At 51.7% G+C, this 19,376-nt stretch overlaps 1 protein-coding gene and 1 pseudogene across 1 annotated transcript; both read right to left on the reverse strand.

Annotated features, from left to right (window-relative positions):
- Positions 1–341: 341 nt before the first annotated feature.
- Positions 342–1,730, reverse strand: GSX1 (GS homeobox 1). Its single transcript, XM_060634045.2, has 2 exons — positions 1,216–1,730; positions 342–737 (listed from the first exon to the last, which is right to left on the reverse strand). Exons 1-2 carry the CDS (start codon positions 1,625–1,627, stop codon positions 358–360), a joined length of 792 nt encoding a protein of 263 aa, XP_060490028.2. The 5' UTR covers positions 1,628–1,730; the 3' UTR covers positions 342–357.
- Positions 1,731–9,842: 8,112 nt separating this feature from the next.
- LOC132680309 (large ribosomal subunit protein eL32 pseudogene) lies at positions 9,843–10,297 on the reverse strand (annotated as a pseudogene).
- Positions 10,298–19,376: the final 9,079 nt, after the last annotated feature.

Here is a 19,376-nt window from a genome sequence, read left to right on the forward strand (position 1 = left end):
AGAGAGGTCGCGCGGGGAGGCGCCAGCGGCCAGCAAGGCGCAGGGCCGGCCGGCATGCCCGCGGGGCCCGCTGTGCTGCAGGGCTGAGAAAGACCCCAGCGCTTGCAGGATTCACAGCTTGGCGTTCGCTTTGGAGGGCCGCCGGCCCTGGGGTGGGGATACCAGCGTCAGGTCTCTGCCAGGCTCTTGTCGCTGCCCAGGGTCACCGCCCCCCCCCCCCCCCCCCCCGCAAACCCTTGCCAAACCCGTGCGTGGCCGCGGCTTGGCAGCGGGTGCCTGGGAACCGGTACTTCGTCCCAGGGCCAGTCTTTGAGACTCGGGGAGGGCCTGGGGTGGGCGACCTGGGCAGGCATGCGCCTAGGGAGTGACCGTGAGATCCCGGTCGTCTTTCCCCGAAGAGGACGGAGACATGGGCAATTCGTCGTCATCCTCGGAGCACTTGGCTGAGGACAGCGACGCGCATTTGCAGCTCTGCGGCGCGCCGGGGCCGGCACCCGCGCTCCCGCCGCCTCCGCGGTGGTTGCTGCCTTTGCCCTCCTTCTTGTGCTTCACCCGGCGGTTCTGGAACCATATCTTCACCTGCTTCTCGGACAGATTCAGGTAGGTCGCGATCTCAATGCGGCGTAGGCGAGACAGGTACATGTTGGAGGCGAACTCGCGCTCCAGCTCTAGCAGCTGCGTGCTGGTGAAGGCGGTGCGCATCCTCTTGCTGCTGGGCAGCTGGTTGGAACTGCTGTCTGAAGGGGGTAGGGTGCAGAGAGGGAAGCGATCAGACTCCTGCGTTGAGGGCCCGATCCTCCGGTAGGCGCCCAGTAGAATCCCGGGACTTCCGTCTCTCACCCACCTCTTGGCCCCAAACGAGATGCACAGCAGCGTTACCGCGGGCGCCTCCTTGCTGAGCGGCGGGACCCCGGTACTCCCAGAGTCACACAGCCTCGGCACTACTTTATGGGGCGCCCTGAACCTTAGCCCCCGCTCCCTCCTGCGCGCCGCCTCCGAGACCCGGACCTTCTGCCCTCACCCTCCCTCCTGGGTCCTGTCCCAACCCTCCAAAGGCACACGACCCTGATTGCACACCCCCACCCCCACCCCCCGGGTCCCAGCGTGACTCTCCTCGTCTCCAGAACGCCCAGGGACCCTCCTCTCCTATCCCTGGCTCGCCAACTGTCATCGGGTCCCCTATGCCCTGTCCCCCTGCGCAGCGTTCCGGCTTACCCACGGAGATGCAGTGGAACTGCCTGGGGTCGGGAAGTGGATAGGAGGTCTGGTAGAGCGCGGCGGCGGCGGCGGCGGCGGCGGGGCCGTGAGCGACCCCGGGCGACACGGCCGAGTGCTGGCGGCCTAGGGGCGCGTGGCAGTACTGCGAGCCGAAGGGCGGGAAGGACGCCTTGAGCAGAGGCAGCGCGGGCGGCCCCGGGGGCCCGTGCAGCTGCGAGGCGGTGACGCAAAGCGGGCACACGCACAGCAGCCCAGCTTTGCGCGCGTGGCAGGCGCCGGGCGAGAGGCCGTGCAGGGCGTGCGGCGGGGGCACGGCGTAGGGAAAGAGCGGCGGCGGGCTGCCCTCCGGGGCTTTCTTCTCGCTCGCCTCGCGCAGCACCAGCGAGTCCACCAGGAAGGAGCGCGGCATGGCCCCGGTGCGCGGTCGCCCCGCCGCCAGCCGGCTCGCTGCGCCCCGCGGACTCCGCGGCTCCCCGCGCCCTTCCCCGGGCAGCGGCCGCGCGCTGTTGCCGGGTCGCGGGAGGCTGGAGGCGCCGCCGAGGCCGAGGCTGAAGCCGCCGCCGCCGCCGCCGCCGCCGCCGCCCGAAGAGCTCGGGGTGCTGGCCAGCACTAGTGGTGCTGAAAGGCGCCGGCGGCGCCGCTTAAATAGGACTATTGCCATGTGATGGGCTACGCCAGGAGCGGCCGGGGCCTCTCAATAGGGTTTTTGTGCCTTTTCTCTTGGCATTCACTCTGCACGCTTCCTCATTATTTCACTTGTTAACTAAATGAACTGCATAATGTACTCTATTCTTGTCAACCCCACCCACGCCGTAACAGGCGCCCTCGCCCCCTCCTCTCCCTTTTGCGGGTTTATTTTCTCATTCTCCCGCGATTTAATATTCTTTTCTTTCTCTTTATTCCTTACTCCCCTTTGGCTTCGCACTGGCGATCGGCAGGTTTATCTTATTGATTTTGTACCCCCACTGCCTGACTTCCACAGATTCCCATGGGCGCACACCCCATCTCCCTGCGCATTCCGTCTCCATCCCCTTCTTCTCTCATCTACCCCTGCTCCCCAAGATCATGCTCCCTCCAATCAGTTTGCTCAGTTCCGCGTGGTGCACCCCGCGGGTGTCCCTACAGCCGGTGTCTGATTTCCACCTGTGGAATCCCTTCCCCTCTCCCTGAGGGGGAGGACCCGGGGCTCTGGCAGCCGAGAGGCGCTGCTGGAGAGAGAGAAAAAAGGGGGCTCGGTATTCCTTATCCAGCGCTAGTCCCAAAGCTGTTTTAAGTTTCTCCAAGTCTTAACTCTGATGCTGCCCTTAACGCCCAGTCTTTGTTCGGTAGATGTTGGTCAGCCATTCTCTTCCTTTGGACGGCAGTGCTGTGGACGTCAAGTGGAGGATAGCCTCTGAGAGTCTGGGACAGGGACAGGGAACGGGGAATGGAAGCCTACACTGCGAAGATCGAGATCTCGCACGCCAGCAGAAGAGGCGAGTGTAGATGCTCTGCTGGGCGTAGATCTTTCCGGCGCTCTCTCCACTCGCCCACACTCCCATAGACTCGCGGGTGCGCTCGGAAACCAGTGCTTTCCTGAAGTTTGCCCCACAGGAGCGGGGCGAAGGGCAGTTGTATTCCCAGCTTCTGCTGCTTTTGCCCAACCCGACCGACCTCCCCTGTCCCCAGGACCTTCTCCTGCCGCGTCGCTCTCTTCTTTCTGGCCACACAATGGTTAAACAACTTCAAACGCCTGGCGCTGTGTACACAGCTTCAGCCTTTTAAATAGTCCCCGGACTCAAAGCTGCTTCGCCAAGGAACTTTTTCCATACAATGGGAAATTAGCATAAATATTTCGAATTTACAGCCCCGGACTTTTCACCGAAGTCGGTTACTTTCGATTTTATTGGAACCAAATCGCCGCAGTCACCTGCTCAGGGCTCTGAACGGAATTGTGAGAAATAAAGGGGGAAGCTTTTCCGCGGCGGGGGTGGGGGTGGGGGGTGGGGGTGGTGGAAATCAGTGCTGGGGAGCAAGAGTGCCCCAGATTGAAGCATTTACATGGTTTTTCATCATTGGTGATATCTTTACGATAACAATAGCAACAAATTATAACTGATTTAAAAAGCAAAGGGACTTTGTGCGAAAACAACCGATTCCATAACAAGGACAGGGGCAATGGGGGAAAATAGCCTGGACGAAGCTTTTAGCACGTCTTTTAGCAGGAGGAGTAGGGCTCAAGGCTTCCTTGATTGTTTGGCATGGGGGGTGGACAGGAGACCAGTGCTGACCCCAAGGCCAGGGTCTCCTCTCCAAGGCTCCCCGCCTAAGGGTGGTGCTTGCAAACTAGCCAGAGTGCATTAGTGCAGCCTAATGTCAGTCCTAATTGCTCTCTGGGTAATTTGTGCTGGCTTGGACCGCTGAGAGTGAGCGGAGAGCGGGGAGCAGGGCCGGAGAGGCACCCCTCTCCTGGGCAGTGGCGGGTGGGAGAGGCGCGGGGCGCGGGCGGGGCTCTGCGGGGTGAAAGGGGCGGCCGCTGAACCCCGGAGCCTGGAGCCCGCGAAAAGGGGGTGCAGAGGTCTCTTGGGAGCTGCAGCCCGCGCCCGGGGAGGAAGGGGTTAAGAGCCCCTGAATGCGAGCAAGGCCAAAGCTACTGGGAAAGAATATCTAGGGGGGAAAAAATAACCAGTTTTTTTTTTTTCCCCTCCAGCCTCTGGACCTTATTGAATGTCATTGAAGAAAGTTTTGAATGCCAGATAAAGAGAGGCGAATTAAAGTGTGTGACAGCGGAGGATAAGCAAACACAAAGAGAACTCTGTCACACTTTGGGGCAAAATCCGTGGGCTTTTTACCAAGTCTCTTCGCTATGATTGAATTAAGTAATAGGAAAACATTTTCTTTCAGTTTAGAGCCATTAGACAAAAACTTCAAAGCGAATAACACTTTTTAATGTGCGGCCCACAATGGATCGGGTTTTGTGCTGAAATGTTTAAATGGTTTGTTGTGCAACTCGGCGCGGGAGAGACCCGGGCCCAAGCAAAATAGCATCCCCGAGAGTGTTTTCGGGAGGCCTGGAAAGAACGCACACTTAATCCGCCATCGCTAAACCCGGCGGGCTGCGGCCGGAAAGGGGGCTCCAGCTCGACAGTCCGGGGCCGCGGGGCGCGCCCCAGGAGTTGGGGGATTTCAGGAAAGTGCGGTGCCCACGGAGGAGAAGGCCAGGCAGGAGCTGGGGCGCGCGGGCCGCGGGGACTCCGGTGCCGCCCGGCGAGGGGCGCGAGCTCTCCCGGGGGTCCAGTGCCTCTCAGCCCCGCGGCCTAGCGCGGCCGCCTGGTTTCCGGCCGCTGCCCTCGCACCTCGGGGGACCGCTCCCCGGGGGACACTCTGGCTGCCGAGCTGCTTTCCAGTTCGACGCGCCTTCCGGGGCTGGCTTCAGCTGGGTTTGAACTTTACTCACCCGAGCGAACGAACGCCTCCTTGGGCGGGGCGGGGCGGGGTGGGAGGAGGCGGTGGGATTAGCCTGACAGCCAGAGAGAGAGAGAGAGAGAGAGAGGCCCCGGGGAGCCCCTCGCCTGGAGGGCCCTGCTCTGCCCCCAGAGCCGGTTTTCAAGTGTCCATCACGGACAGTTCAACATGGAATAATTTCTGTGGTCCCGCTCTTTTCTTCTCTTTCACACCGCCTCCTTTCCTGTTGGTGGAGAGCGCTGGCCGTTTTTCTCCTGGAAATGCATCTCTGAGATATTCGCAGCAGACACATCCCCGCAAAAACTGCAGACATGGGGAGGGGGGTTGAGGGCTCCTTGCTCCTTTCCATCTTCAAATGTCACTTTTCTTTAAAGGGAGGTCAGCGCCCCTACGAAAAAAATACCACTTCTTCCTCCCCACGTTCCCCAGTCAGATTCCTTGTTTGACAAATGCCTTCTAGCTTTCTGTGTCTTCTACTCATGGGTTTTTCTGTCTCGGTCCCTCCTACCCCCACACTGAAATACCTGCCCCACTGAGGATCAGCATGTTTGTCTATCTTGTGCATTACTGTATCCTAACTCAGAGAAGTTTCTGGCACATAGTAGGGGCTCAGTATATATTTGCTGGATAAATAAATGAATCCTGAGGTATGACTCAGGAGGTGGCATGGATAAGAGGACTTTGTGGTTTACCTGCTTAATACACCGAGGCACTCAAGGGTATGCCGTGGAGCAACTTACTTACAGGAACTGTCTGACTCTTCTGTGGCCATCACGCCCTCTGCGTGCCTGAGTCATCACGGGGGGGGGGGGCGGCGGGGAGGGCCCAGTATGTTCAAGTGAATGGCAGATCTGTAGGTACCCAGCCCCCCTCAGTTCCTTGTTCCTTCGGAGAGGCAAGATGGCCCCATTCAAGGCAGTTCGGGGTACTGCTCTGCAGGGGTTGGATGAACCCATTGGTAGGTCAAGGCTAGGGGTTCATCATCTAGGTGTTTTCATCGTGTGCCGGAGATGGGGATAGTTAGAAAGAGAGGCAATGTGTCATATGCCCTGGAATTATCAGCGACTATTTCTGCTTTTTCTGGGTTGAGGCAATGAAGGGGGAAATTCTCCTTGCAAAGAAAAGGATTGTTCCCCTGAGCAGGCCAGTACTGACTCAGGCAACTCTCCCAGGAGAGAGCAGTCTGTTCACTCGGGCAAGGGGGCGGGAGAGCGCCTGGTCCCCCAGGGCATAGGGAATGTACCTGGGAGCCAGGAGTGGAGGAGGGCGGAGAGGGAGAAGTGCCTAGACATGCGTGTGAGTGGTACTGGAGGTTAAGGTGCAAAGGGCCCTGCTGACAGGTTTGAGCTTGATCCTACTCAGAGATTTTTAAAAAACGTTTATCTGTTTTGAGAGAGAGAGAGAGAGAAAGATAGAGCACAAGTGGGGGAGGGGCAGAGAGAGAGGGAGACCTAGAATCTGAAGCAGGCTGCAGGCTCTGAGCTGTCAGCACAGAACCCAACGCAGGGCTTGAGCTCGAGAACTGAGAGATCACGACCTGAGCCAAAGTTGGACGTTTAACCGACTGAGCCACCCAGGTGCCCCTATTCAGAGATTTTAAGCCAAGGAACTTAAGAAATATTACTGGAAGCAGTAGGAAGTCTTATAGATGGGGCCAGAGAGGGGGCCAGAGCAGGATCCAACGGAGAGTTGGCTTGCAAATGAACAATTTACTGCATTATTGAATGAACAAAGGTAGGGAAACAGGCAAAGAGAAAATTAGTTCAAGTGATGGAGAATGACCACCTGAGAGCTGGAGAGGAGACAGGAAGATGAGAAAAGAGAAATCTTTGGGAGAATTTGAAGAGAATCTTTGGGAAAATTGGTGAGACCAATTAGGGGTGTGTGTGTGTGTGTGTGTGTGTGTGTGTGTGTGTGCTGGAGGGGAAGGGCATGAAAGACAGAGGGCACCAAACACATGGATGAATGCTTGGGTTGCTTGTTTGAGGGAATACATGGTACAATACCAAATGCAGAGACAGGGACCTCAAGAGCAGGACCCACTTTTGCTTGGGGAGGTACAACATTACCTCCATGTTTGGGAAGTGTTGCATTTAATTTTGTTTTTCAAAGTAAACTCTGCCCTCAAGGTAGGGCTGGAACTTAGGACCCTGAGATCAAGAGTCCCACACTCTACCACCTGAACCAGCCAGGCAACCATGATGTGTTGCATTTTAATCCTTAGCCTCGGAGCATTCTGCTGATGTCCCAGGATGAAGATGTGGTTCTAAAGTTGAGTAGAGAGATGAGGGATGGAAAGAGAGATTTGGAACTTACGTCTGCAAACACAGTAGCTTTAGTCTTAGGATGGATGAGCTTGGGGCTGGGGAGTGTAAAGAAAAACCGGGATTATAGATGTATCCCTGGAAACAAACATTTTTGAAGAGGTAAGTGGAGGGGGGTGGTCCTTGCAAGTCAGAGAGGCGTTTTCTGTATCTATCTTGGATCATTAAATGATCTTTAAGATAGAAACTTCGGGGCGCCTGGGTGGCGCAGTCGGTTAAGCGTCCGACTTCAGCCAGGTCACGATCTCACGGTCCGTGAGTTCGAGCCCCGCGTCAGGCTCTGGGCTGATGGCTCAGAGCCTGGAGCCTGTTTCCGATTCTGTGTCTCCCTCTCTCCCTGTCCCTCCCCCGTTCATGCTCTGTCTCCCTCTGTCCCAAAAAATAAAATAAACGTTGAAAAAAAAAATTAAAAAAAAAAAAAGATAGAAACTTCATCCTGGGAATAGTAGAGCAGAAAGATGGGAGGAGCCTGGGTCCCTGAAGGTCAAGGAGCTGCCTACGTATTTTATGTGAGTGAAAGATAAATATTTATCATTTTTATTATTTGAATTTTCTATTACATGCAGCTGTATCTAATCATAACTAGTGTGGTCTCCAACCCCTAATCCATCCAGATAATAAGAATCAAGTCAAATGAAGGAACCAATGGTAATCATGTCATAGCCTCTGGGACATCCTCCTGTTCTCTCCCATCTAGATTACAAACCTTTAAGGGCAGGGATAAATACTTATTTATATTGGTGTCACCAAAATTTCTCATGGCTTTTGGCACATTGGACATTGTATATGTTTAATACATTAAAAAATTTTTTTAAACATTTATTTATTATTGAAAGACAGAGAGAGACAGAGCACGAGTGGGGGAGGGGCAGAGAGAGAGGGAGACACAGAATCCGAAGCAGGCTCCAGGCTGTGAGCCATCAGCACAGAGCCTGACGTGGGGCTAGAACTCACAAACGACGAGATCATGACCTGAGCCGAAGTCGGACGCTCAACCAACTGAGTCACCTAGGTGCCCCCGTTTAATACATTTTTTAATGTTGGCACTCATGGCGATAAGAATGATTTGTCCTTGCTTTGTACCTATTCACCGCATCCTAGGTGCATCTTGGTGAGCATCACAAGATTTCATGAGTTCTCAGCACTTTAGCTTTCTATAGTAAAAGTGGAATGATCACCCCTCCCTTGAAAGGATTAAAAATGATGTACCTGTAACCCGAATATTATGGCTTTCTGGTCAACGGGTGCAGGGGAAGGCAATTAATGTCAATAGCTTAGACTTCTGTTTGAATCTTGCAGGACCTCTGGCCTCACTTTTGAGATGCCTCCCTTTCTATCTCGTTTTCTGGAAGTCCTTCATGGGCTCACATGCTTACAAGTGCCCACAAGTGCCCACAGGCCAGTCTGTGAGCTGGCACCTACCTTGACACCCACCGTGTACTTGCCCTCCAGGGAGTTTTCTTCTCAGTCTGTGTGCTCAGCCTGGGACAGATCTCTGCTCCTTCCACATCTTGTCCCGGGACCACTGTTCCTTCCTTAAGTATTGGTAAAGCACTTGGCACGCCGTCTGAGACAGAGCATGCCCTCAGTAAATGCGAGCTGTGTGTATTTCCTGGGTGGTGGGATGCAGGAATGTGGGTGAGGCCTTCTTTTGGCATGGATTGTCCAGCCTAAGTCGTTCACCGCACACCTGTTCCTTTTGTCTTTGACCCTGACATCACTGGAAGCAGAGATGATTTCTGCAGGGATGAGGGCGTTCTCTTACTCAGGGACCATGAAGATGAATGTGTGGAACATCTTGACTGAGGATGTCAGTAGGAAGTGTCGATAGATCTAAAGAACAAAACATGGTGGGTTTGAAACAGAACCAGTCTCCTCTCGAGAGTTTTCCAGCTGATGAGCGAACCCCTGACCTTTAAGCCCGGCCTTTAGAATTAGTACCTGTTTCCGCCTTATGGATGACAGTGCCTCTCGTGAGGCTGGTCTGAGTTGTCTGGCGAGGTGCCTATCAGGAAACTTGTTTTTGAGTCCTGCCAGTGTAAATGTTCTGTCTCGTCTTTCTTGCTCTGCGGTAGGAGCCTGCAGCTCAATGATCAGCCAGGTGGCAGCATAAAGCAATAAACCCGCGGACAGGGGAGACCTCGGTGGCTGCTCAGTCCTCTCAATACACGCTCCCCCTTCCCCATTGTTAGAGCAAACCTCGGACACATCCCAACTTCTCATTGGGCACATCTGCTCCCAACTTCTCGTTCTCTGAAAGCCTTGGGCTCAAAAACGTCCCCCAAAGCAAAAACAAGCCGCTGGAAGAGAGAGAGCAGAGAACTTGTCTAAGGCTGAAATTCTGTGGTATGCCATAGAGAGCGGAGCGGATTGGTTTTAAGAGTCCTGTGGAGTCCTGTGGTCATCACTCTCATTTCCATGTCCACTCACATAGCCCCAGTTTTGTTCAGCCAAGCATTTGGGTTAGCGGTTTCACAGAGCCACAATGAGCAGGTGATTGATGATGGCCGCGTCCTCATTACATTGTGGATGATAGGAAGGGGCAAGAGGAAGAGCGGGTTTCTCAGAGAAGGCAGCTGTCAAGACACCTCAATTCTTGTGGGAGCTGCTTTGGGATTTTCTTAGTGATGCCCTTAACCCTGGCAGGAGGTTGAGTATTTCTGCCCCTGGTACTGAGAAGAGTAGAGGCATAGAGAAGCCAATGGATCACCATGTCTTGAGGTCACGTACGGTTCCAAAGATTATGGCCTCGCCATTTGGTTAGTTCTCCTCATCTTCAAAAGAACCCTGGTTTTTTTTTTTTTTTTTGTAGTTTTATGGTTTTATTAACACAAATACGACACGCACACAAGCTGTCTATTCACTTTCTTCGCTGCGCAGCTGGCATTGGGATTTGTGACGCTGATGGCCGGCTGGGCCGCTCTTTCCACACTGGCTTTGTGGTTCTTGTTGGAGACACCGTGAGAAATCTCTGCACTGTAAGATCTGTTGGGCATGGGCAGCACTTCAAGCTCCTTGACGCTGTGGACTAGGAACTTCCGGAAGCCACTGGGCGACACGTGCTTTGTTTTCCTGTTGTTCCCCTAACCAACCAGGCTGGGCATCAGAATCTGGCCCTCGAATCTTCTGCACACCCTATTGTCAGTATCTCTGGGCTTCTCCCAATTGTGCTTTATTTTGACACATCGGTGGGAATGGTGCCGGATGACCTTCTTGGTCCTCTTTTTAACGACCTTGGGCTGCACCAGAGGTCTGAGGGCCGCCATGATGCCGAGTCACAGATGGCCACCACCTCCGCAGGCAGCGCCGAGGAAGAGCAAGAACCCTGGTTCTCAATTCCCACGAAGAGCATTGCATCTGTCACTAGTTGCTTGAGTAATTGTACTTGTAACTGTACAGATCTCTGTGTCATTTTGGGGCACCGGGTGAATGTCTCCGGTACAGCAGGTCACGCAAAAAGGGAAGCAAATTAAACAGAATCCACGGGGGATTGTTTATTAGCGGGTCTGCTCTGAGTAGACCCTCTGCCTCAGAGAGAAGTCCTATTTCCAGCTAACAATGTAGAATTAGTGAATAAACTGAATTCCTAAGAAAAGTCACTTTCTTTTACTTCTCCAGCTATGAAATATAAGGCTAATCCCATGGAGCCGTTCATAACAAACCTTAGAGCGCCTCTTAGCTGGCTCTAGTCTAGGACGGCAGGAAGAGATCACTTCTGTCCTGTCTAGTTTGTATCCTGGACGCAAACACGTCCCTAAGCTTTTGCTACATATTAAAGATCAAAGCATAAATTGGGAACAACCTAGGAGCCTCTCCAGCTTACTATCTTGTCTTAGGACCTCAACCTAAGACATCGTTAAAGGGTCGGGTTCCGAGATTATCCATCTCAATTTTCCAGTGTCTTTTTCTTTGTTTGGGTGGAGCTTTCTCTGGAGTTTCTTGATTCTTTGTTGAGCTAGACTTACAGAATGCTATTCAGTATAATCTAATCAATTGGCCGGAATTTAATGCTGTGTGCTGGGCACATGTCGTAACTTATTTAAGCCACACACACACACACACACACACACACACACAGCCTCCCAGTCATTAAAATGAATTATAAGTTAGGAATTTAAAATACGTATTTTACCGGTCAGATACCATAGTTGGTGACACTTTCTGGTTAGCGATCTACATGACTGGGAGTTCTTACACTTGAGGAACATGAGACAGGTACCATTATTCTTTCTTTCTTTTTTTTTAATGTTTATTCATTTATTTTGAGAGAGAGAGCGAGCAGAGGAGGAGCAGAGAGAGAGAGGGAGAGAGAGAAGCCCAAGCAGGCTCTGAGCTGTCAGCGCAGGGCCTGAGGGAGGGCTCGATCCCACGAGTGAGATCACGACCTGAGCCAAAATCAAGAGTCAGACACTTCCCTGACTGAGCCGCCGAGGCATGCTGGTACTATTATTATTTCTAATTGACAGATGTGGAAACTGAGGCCTAAGGAAGTAGGCAGAGGCTGAGCCAAAATCTTGGATGGTAGTGGCGGTTATTTCTAAGATGAAGGGAAGAGTGGATAATAGGGGAAATCAGCAATTTCTGCCACACCTGTTCTAATCCACGGAACAAATATCCATTGAGTTCCTGCTCTGAGCAGGGTTACATAGTTGTTGGAGCGGAGCCTCTGAAGACATTCTGGCTATGATTTGGGGCAAGTTGCTTGATTCTCTGAGCCCCAGTTGCCACTTCTGTGAACTAGGAGGCATAAAAGTGCCTGCTTCATAGAACTGCCGGCGGGGGGGGGCGGGGGGGGACTGAAACGAACTAAAAGACTTCCAGATCGTGTGACACTGTGTCTGTCACATAGTAAGTACTCAATAAATATTAGCTACTATCATATGCACGTATCACATGGGCAATTTTATGGGCATCTCAGAACCCAGCCACCTGTATTGCATAGGAAGGGTGAATGCCTATGCCAGACCCTGCATAGAACTCTGGGATGGCACAGGGCAGCCCAGAGGGGTAGACATGTCACAAGGTGGTTCTGAGAGATGGCCTTCCAGAAGTTACTTCACCGGCCTTGGATGAGTGTTCTGGGTCACGATTGGGAGGGTTAGCTTGTTGGGAGTGAGCTCGTCAGCTAGAACTCCCACTCCAGGAAGAACCCCTAGACCATGACTTAGGCTAAAGATGTGGACTTTCCCTTCCTTTCCCTTCTCTTCCCTTCCCTTCCCTTGCCTTCCCTTCCCTTCCCTTGCCTTCCCTTGCCTTGCCTTCCCTTGCCTTCCCTTGCCTTTCCTTGCCTTCCCTTGCCTTCCCTTGCCTTCCCTTCCCTTCCCTTCCCTTCCTCCCTTCCCTCCTCTCCCCTCCCCTCCCCTTCCCCCTGTGAAGTGCTGAGACAGGTATGAAAGCAGCTTTGTGACTGGGGAACCTTCCACTGAGATCTGGCTTCTCCCTGATCCAGCCAAGGATGTGACCAGCCTGTGAGAGCATCTGAGGAACTCCTCTGTGTCACAGAAAAATTAGAAGAAGATGTAAATTAACAAAACAAAACAAGAGCTCTAACTGGTGACCTTGGGGTTCCAGTAATGAGTATGTAGAGTTTTTTTTTTTTTTAGTATTTGTAATAGGTAGAGACTCAAAAAGCTTGCTTTCTCCTTTGATAATATGTGTATTTTGGGAGGGAAAGAAGGAGAAACATGATGAAGCTTTTTCCCCCTTCTTTCTTCTCTTTTTCCTGCTTTACTCCTACTTTCCTCAAACTCCTCCTTTTCCTTCCCCTAATTGTCATCACCACCGCCATCATCATAATCGTCACCATCGTCACCATTATCACAGGTTTAGTGGAAGGCACCAAAGCTTTGGAGAACATTGAGGTTTAGTCCAGACTTACATTAGCGCAGGAAGCAGAAACCACTCCAGCCGTGTGATACTGTAAGGGCAGAATTTAACACAGGTTAGGAAGTGGACTCTTGGTTAGGCCTTCCGTGAGTTCAAAAATGCCTAACTAGCCTGCCACAATTAAGAACTCAGCCAGGATGCTGCCACAGGAACAGCTGAGCTCCAGTGTATGTCACAGTCATGGATGTGGTCTGGGGTTAGGGTCTTGTGGTTTCTATCATTTCTTTTAAAGCTGGTGACCCCTGGAAAGCGACCGTAGAACCCCACCCCCCCCCCAATTTTCCGCAACCTTCCTTGCTAGGAGCAGCAGCTGGCAGCAGGAAGATGGGCTCGTGGAGAGACAATTTTCCACGGGTCTCCTGCATCTTCACACCTTGTAGATGTATTGCCTGCTTTGTTCTAGACTGTCTTTTCGAGGCTGCTCCCATAGAAAATAGCTTTGGAGATAGAACATCCCCCTCCAAAGCAATGGGCAGGCTCGCCTACTATCCACTGGAAAAGATTTGGGTTTGGGGCACCTGGGTGGCTCAGTCACTTAAGCATCTGACTCTTGGTTTCAGCTCAGGTCATCATCTCACAGTTCGTGGGTTCGAGCCCTGTATCGGGCTCTGCGCTGATAGCAGGGAGCCTGGTGGGATTCTCTGTCCCTCTCTCTCTGCCCCTCCCCAGCGCTCTCTCTCTCTCAAAATAATAAATAAACATCCAAACAAAAATTTTGAAGGAGCACGTGGGTGGCTCAGTCGGTGGAGCGTCCAACTTCGGCTCAGGTCATGGCCTCACGTCTCGTGAGTTCGAGCCCCCGTGTCGGGCTCTGTGCCGACAGCTCGGAGCCTGGAGCCTGCTTTGGATTCTCTCTCTCTCTCTCTCTCTCTCTCTCTCTCTGCCCCTCCCCCACTTGCACTCGTCTGCTCTCTCTCTCTCTCTCTCAACAATAAATAAGCATTAAAAAAATCTTGTAACTTACAAAAAGGTTTGGATTCTCCTGTGTATGCAAGGGTCACTTGGCCCTCTTCGTGTTGCCCTGGGGTAACTGAATTTTAAGGGACCGGCACAAGAAAATGCTGACAGTCTGGCTGCTGCTCTGCTGTCAGTAATAAGTCCATTGTCTCCCACCCAAGAGTCTCCTGTCTTCTCCCAGCATCTATGACACTGGGGTAGACAAACTCGTTAGCTTGCGTGTAGAGCAAAACCTCGGCCCCTTCACAGTTCTTGACAAGTCTCCCCTTGCTTCTGTCTTCCAGACGGTGAAGAAGCACATTTAATTGCTGGAACCTTATAGGTAACCTAATCCTTGGCTGCAAGAGAGTCTGAATCACGGGGGTTTAACTTTCCTTCCTCTGTAGCGCAGAAATGCACGGTGTGGACCGCACTTCCCTCTGGGGGTCTGTCATCTAGTTGGGATTTAAAACAATAGCCACCATTTCCTGGGCTTCCGCGTCACTGGGAACCGTGATGGGTGGGTTACACAAGTCATTGTGGATCCGCACAGACGTCCCACAAGACAGATAGTAGTTCTCTCCTTTTCTTTTTGGAGAAATTCCACAGGGATTCAGAGACGTGCAGGGCCATCCAACTCAAAGTGGCTGAGTCAGGATCAGGCTTGGGCCTGCCTGACTCCACCTGCCTGGCTCCGTTCGCTCCTCAGTGGTGCTGTCACAGTGTAGCAGGACGTGGTAAGTGCCAGGGCAGTCGTGGTGAAAGTTTGATTTCCGGAAGCATTCCGAGAAGAGCTGGCGTTAGCTATCCTGGGGCAGGGAGAGGGAGGGAATGCTCGAGGCGGGTCTTTCGGAAGAGTAGGACTTAGACGAATGGGGTGCACAGGGGTGGGTGAGATGGGGAAGAGAGAGAAGCTGGGAAGGACAGCATGAGAAGCACAAAAGTGTGCGTTGGGGAGATGGTGAATCTCCTCGGGGTAGAGGAAGTGGAAAGGTCTCACGTAAAGGCTGGTGAGTTCCAGAATAAGACTTGATCTTACAGGTCATGGCAGGAATAGCAAATTGCCACCACGTGTGATAGGGGAAAATCTGTTATAACATGGCCGATGGGACTGATACGGAAATTCCGGTCCCCAACCGAAGACTCCCCTTCCGGGCTCTTCTTCCGACCCCGCTTGCCACGCGTGAGCACCAGATTACTACTAATGCAGAATGCAGAAGTCACAGACTATAAATCGTTCCCTCTGCTTACGCTGGAGACCTCGGTGTAAGGCTCAACCTCTGGAGAGTTGCCTCCTCTGAACCTGCTGGTGTGAAATAAACCTCCTGCCTCCCAAGATCTCCGGGGGCCGCTTGGTTCTTCCGCGGGGGGATCCAGACCAGGCTCCGTCACGCGGGGCTCCCATTGCCTTCTCTCTTCCACTGACTTCTCTTTCAACCCAGGTGATTCCTGGGAAAGAGAGCAGCTCCCCATTTCTCGCAGCCACGCAGTCCCGGGAGGGGTAGATGGCTGCCGGTTCAGCCATCACTGCAGCCTGTCTCTGAAGGCCAGGGAGCCAGCCTCTTCCCCAAATTCTCCAGTGCAGGACCAGCAGAAGGAAGGCGTTAGCATAAAACGGAGAGGGAGCCTGGAACGTAGCTCACATTAGCAGACAATATTGCTTTGATTGCAGACAACACGCATGAATTGAATTGATAAAGGAATCTTCCCATCAAAGCCAGAAATGAGTGGAAATTAACTTTAACAAAGTAAGCAACTGTGCTCAAGAGACCGAGAGAAGAAACCTGCCGCATACTTTGTCCATGTCAGAGACTTCGAGGAGCAAAGTGTTCAGGCCCATCAGCGAGCGCAAGAGTGATTAATAAACACTTACGCGGACATTCATCTGACAGGCGACTGACAAAGCCCCACAATGATGGGGAGAAGGGGCATTTCTTCTTGATGGATGTATCTGAAATGCTCATTTACTCCTTTTTGATGGATTTAAATGTCCAGGTATTCTCTCTCCACAGAAATTGATTTCTGAAATGGTGCTGGGTTAAAAATAAGGGCTAGAAATTTAACTACATCGATGTGGCAGAAAATGTATTCGTCCCCGTCATCAATGCATAGATTGAAATGTGCGGTAGTTTAATGGGGGTTTGCAGGGGGCGGCGTGGGGGAGGGCTACTTATTCTTTTTTAAAGTATGAAGTGAGAGACGGCTACTGAATCACTTCGCCTGAGATTGCGTAAACAGCATTAGAGACTAAATGCTAGCCTTTTTCTCCCCAGTCCGAAATGGTTGAAAAATGATCTATTGGAAGCCAGTTCTCAGAGAATAGGCTTCCATTTGGACTTACTAAGATTTGCATCGGGTCTGAATTTTCCAACGGAGGAGGCGTGAATGTGGCCACAGAAGACCGATTAACGTGGTTTCCAGAAGGCAGAGAAGCTCCTGTATCCGGGCCCCCATCCACTCTCCTCTTCCCAGATGACAAGGCAGGGTTGGATCTGCCGGATTGCATTACCCGCCATCGGTCCCATCATCCCTTTCTCCTGCCTGTGAAACTCTGCCCCACGCGGGCTCCTGGCATTCCCCTTGGAAGTGCCCTTTGTCTGCCCCAGGCAAGACCTTGCAGAAGCGTGTGTCTGAGACAGTGAGTCCTGTTGGTTTTGCAGTTGTGCAGTTTCGACCCACGCCAATGGTATGACGATGCGAAGGGTATTGTCAGGTACAAGTCTCCCTGGAAGAGAGCCTCCAGTAGTCTCCAGACTCTCTAAGACAAGGCTTTGGGGGCTCTGTATAGGGCAACTGTAGTTGATTTCATCATTACCATTCCCAAAGACTCAGATACCATACATGGTCTCATGAATCTTAAAGTAAAATAGAGGAGGCACTCTTAAAGGGCCTAAGACTCTATTTTCTGGAAGGTATACCTTGGCACCAAAGCACGATTCATGGTCCCTACCAGCCCCACTCTCTCCCTAGAGGGGCCGAACAGACTGTAGTGGCCAGACTGTCTTCAGGCTTTTGGCTTTCATTGCTGAAAGAATCAAAAGAATTTGATAAAGTAGAGAATGTTCTCCAGTGCTCTAGAGGGTGGCACGGTATCTGTTAGGAATCTTCCCAGCCGCAAATGACAGATAATTTGATGAACAGTTTTTTCAACACACGGGACATATTTTTTCCTAAAAAGCAAGCAAACAAACAAACAACAACAAAAGAAAAAACCTGGTTATGTAGCAACACTCTTAGGAGACCCAGGCTTTCCTTATCTTTCCTCTCTCCTCTTTCCTTGCCTCTTTCTTCTCTCTTTCCATCCCTAGTCTGTTGTCTTTTGTCTTTGTTTTGTCTTTTGTCATGTTGGCCCCTGCACGGTGGACAGAAGGCTGCTATGTTCCAAACCTCCCATGCTCCAGGCAGGGAATAGTAGAAGACAGATGGACAAAGGATCTTCTACCCAAAACTTCCTGGGAGCTCCTTTCTGCTACATGCCACCCTTCCTGGAAGAGAGTCTGGGGAAAAGGGAGGCGGGTGGGGATCAGGTCAGCCAAGTACCAACAGCAGGGACCGCACAACAGAGAATGAAGGGAGCACTTCTGAGGTGGAAACCGTGATCAGGGACATGTCGATCGGCTTGGGCTGCTATAACAAACACCATAGACCGGGGGGTGCTGAAACAACACAAATTTATTTTCTCACAGTTCTGGAGGCTAGAAGTCCAAGATCAGAGTGTCAACATGGTTAGGTTCCTGGTGAGTGCTCCCTTCCTGGACATCTTCTCATGTCCTCACATGGTATGTCTCTCCCTTGAGCAGAGAGAGAGAAAAAAAGCAAGCTGTCTTCCTGTCTTATAAGGGCAATTAATCTGGACCAACAGGGGTCCAGTTAATTACCTCCCCAAGCCCCACTCCTATGACTATCATCTTAGAGGTTAGGATTCCAACATTTGGATTTGGGGGTAAGACACAAACACTTAGCCCAGAGAGGGATGATGAGGATTGTAAGGTAGGTTTTCAAAAATATTTTTAATGTTTTGTTTATTTTTGAGGGAGATAGAGACAAAGTGCCAGCGGGGAAGGGGCAGAGAGAGAGGGAGACACAGAATCCAAAGCAGGTTCCAGGCTCTGAGCTGTCAGCACAGAGCCCGACGTGGGGCTTGAGCTCATGAACTGTGAGATCATGACCTGAGCCCAAGTCGGATGCCGGACCAACTGAGCCACACAAGTGCCCCAAGGATTGTAAGGTAGGTTTTTAAGTGAGGCTGACCCAAGATTTGCCACCGCTGGGTCCTGACACCCTGCAGCCTACCAGGCTCACCTTTTCTTTTCATATTTGATTGTAATGGCTTGTCTCCCTGCCCCATCCCAGGAACCAGGGAGGTCCAGTGCCTCCCCAGCTTTCTGAGGATCCTTGCATCCTGCTTCCACAGAGGCCCTCCCCTCCTCTCTGCAGTATGGCCTCTCCTGCTCCACTGTGTCCTTCCTCCTTTATTCTAGAAGGCACCATCAACACAGGGCTCTCACATGCCCTGATGTTCTCCTTCCAACTCATCAAAACCCAGGAGTATGCGAATATCTTTCATTCATTTCAGTTGGCTGGTGTTTACTTTAATCGACCTCTTGGCTAAGGAATTAAACAGTATTTAGGACAAAATCTTTCTCAGAATGGTGAGTCTGCATTTTTAAAGAACGTGTTCTGAAGGATGATTTACTTTTTTTTTTTTTTCTTCATTTTTAATCTAATTCTCAAGGGCTTTTCCGAACAGAGTCTTTCACCTTGAGAAACATTTTTTTTTCATTGAGTGTTTTGGGCTGTTGTTTTTTATTGTGAACTAAACAGTCTCTATTAACTGAGCACTCGCTAATCTCACCTATTTTAATGGACTTTAAGGTCATTCATTTCCTAAGACCCAACAGCCATAGTTCTTTAAAAGAGAGTGGAAAAGGCTGAAGTTGTTTTTGTTTCCTTTCGTTTTGTTTTGCCACCCATTGCAAATACGAAAACGAAACTTTTCTATTTTCTTTAGTAATAGCTAAGGGCAGAGACCACCCATTAACCTCCCTCCAGTAGGCACAATCAATGGAGATTTAGAGTTTTTTTTCCCCTTAGTCTAGACTCCTGTTTGGGAATGAATGTTAGATGTGAGAATGAGGCACATTTCCTGCAAAGGCCTAAGGACAAAGGGACCTGATGATCGCCATCCATGTGACTCCGAGAAATGCCAGAGCTGGAGCTCAGGTTTGGGGCTCTGTCATGGCAGGAGGCAGTGATGGATGGGGTTCCAGTGTGAGGGTCTGAGCTGCCATGAATGAGACACTCCCGCTGTGCCTGCTGGGGGCCGAGTTTTCTCCACAGTCACAGTTGGCTGTCGAATCCCGTGCTGTTTCTATGACAGGCAGAACCGGGAGCTACTATTGACAGCATGTTGGGCCAGCGCAGGCCTGCATGTCTGAGCACCCTGAATTGGTTGGGGGGGGGGGGCGGAGAGTCAGAGGACGTCAGAATCAGGCCATCAGGGATTTGGTAGAGCTCTGGAATGAAGACAGGACACAAAGCTGCTTCCCTTTGATGGGGGGGGTACCC

This window comes from Panthera onca, chromosome A1 (genome assembly GCF_046562875.1).
Source record: "Panthera onca isolate mPanOnc1 chromosome A1, mPanOnc1 haplotype 2, whole genome shotgun sequence".
Lineage (NCBI taxonomy): Eukaryota > Metazoa > Chordata > Mammalia > Carnivora > Felidae > Panthera > Panthera onca.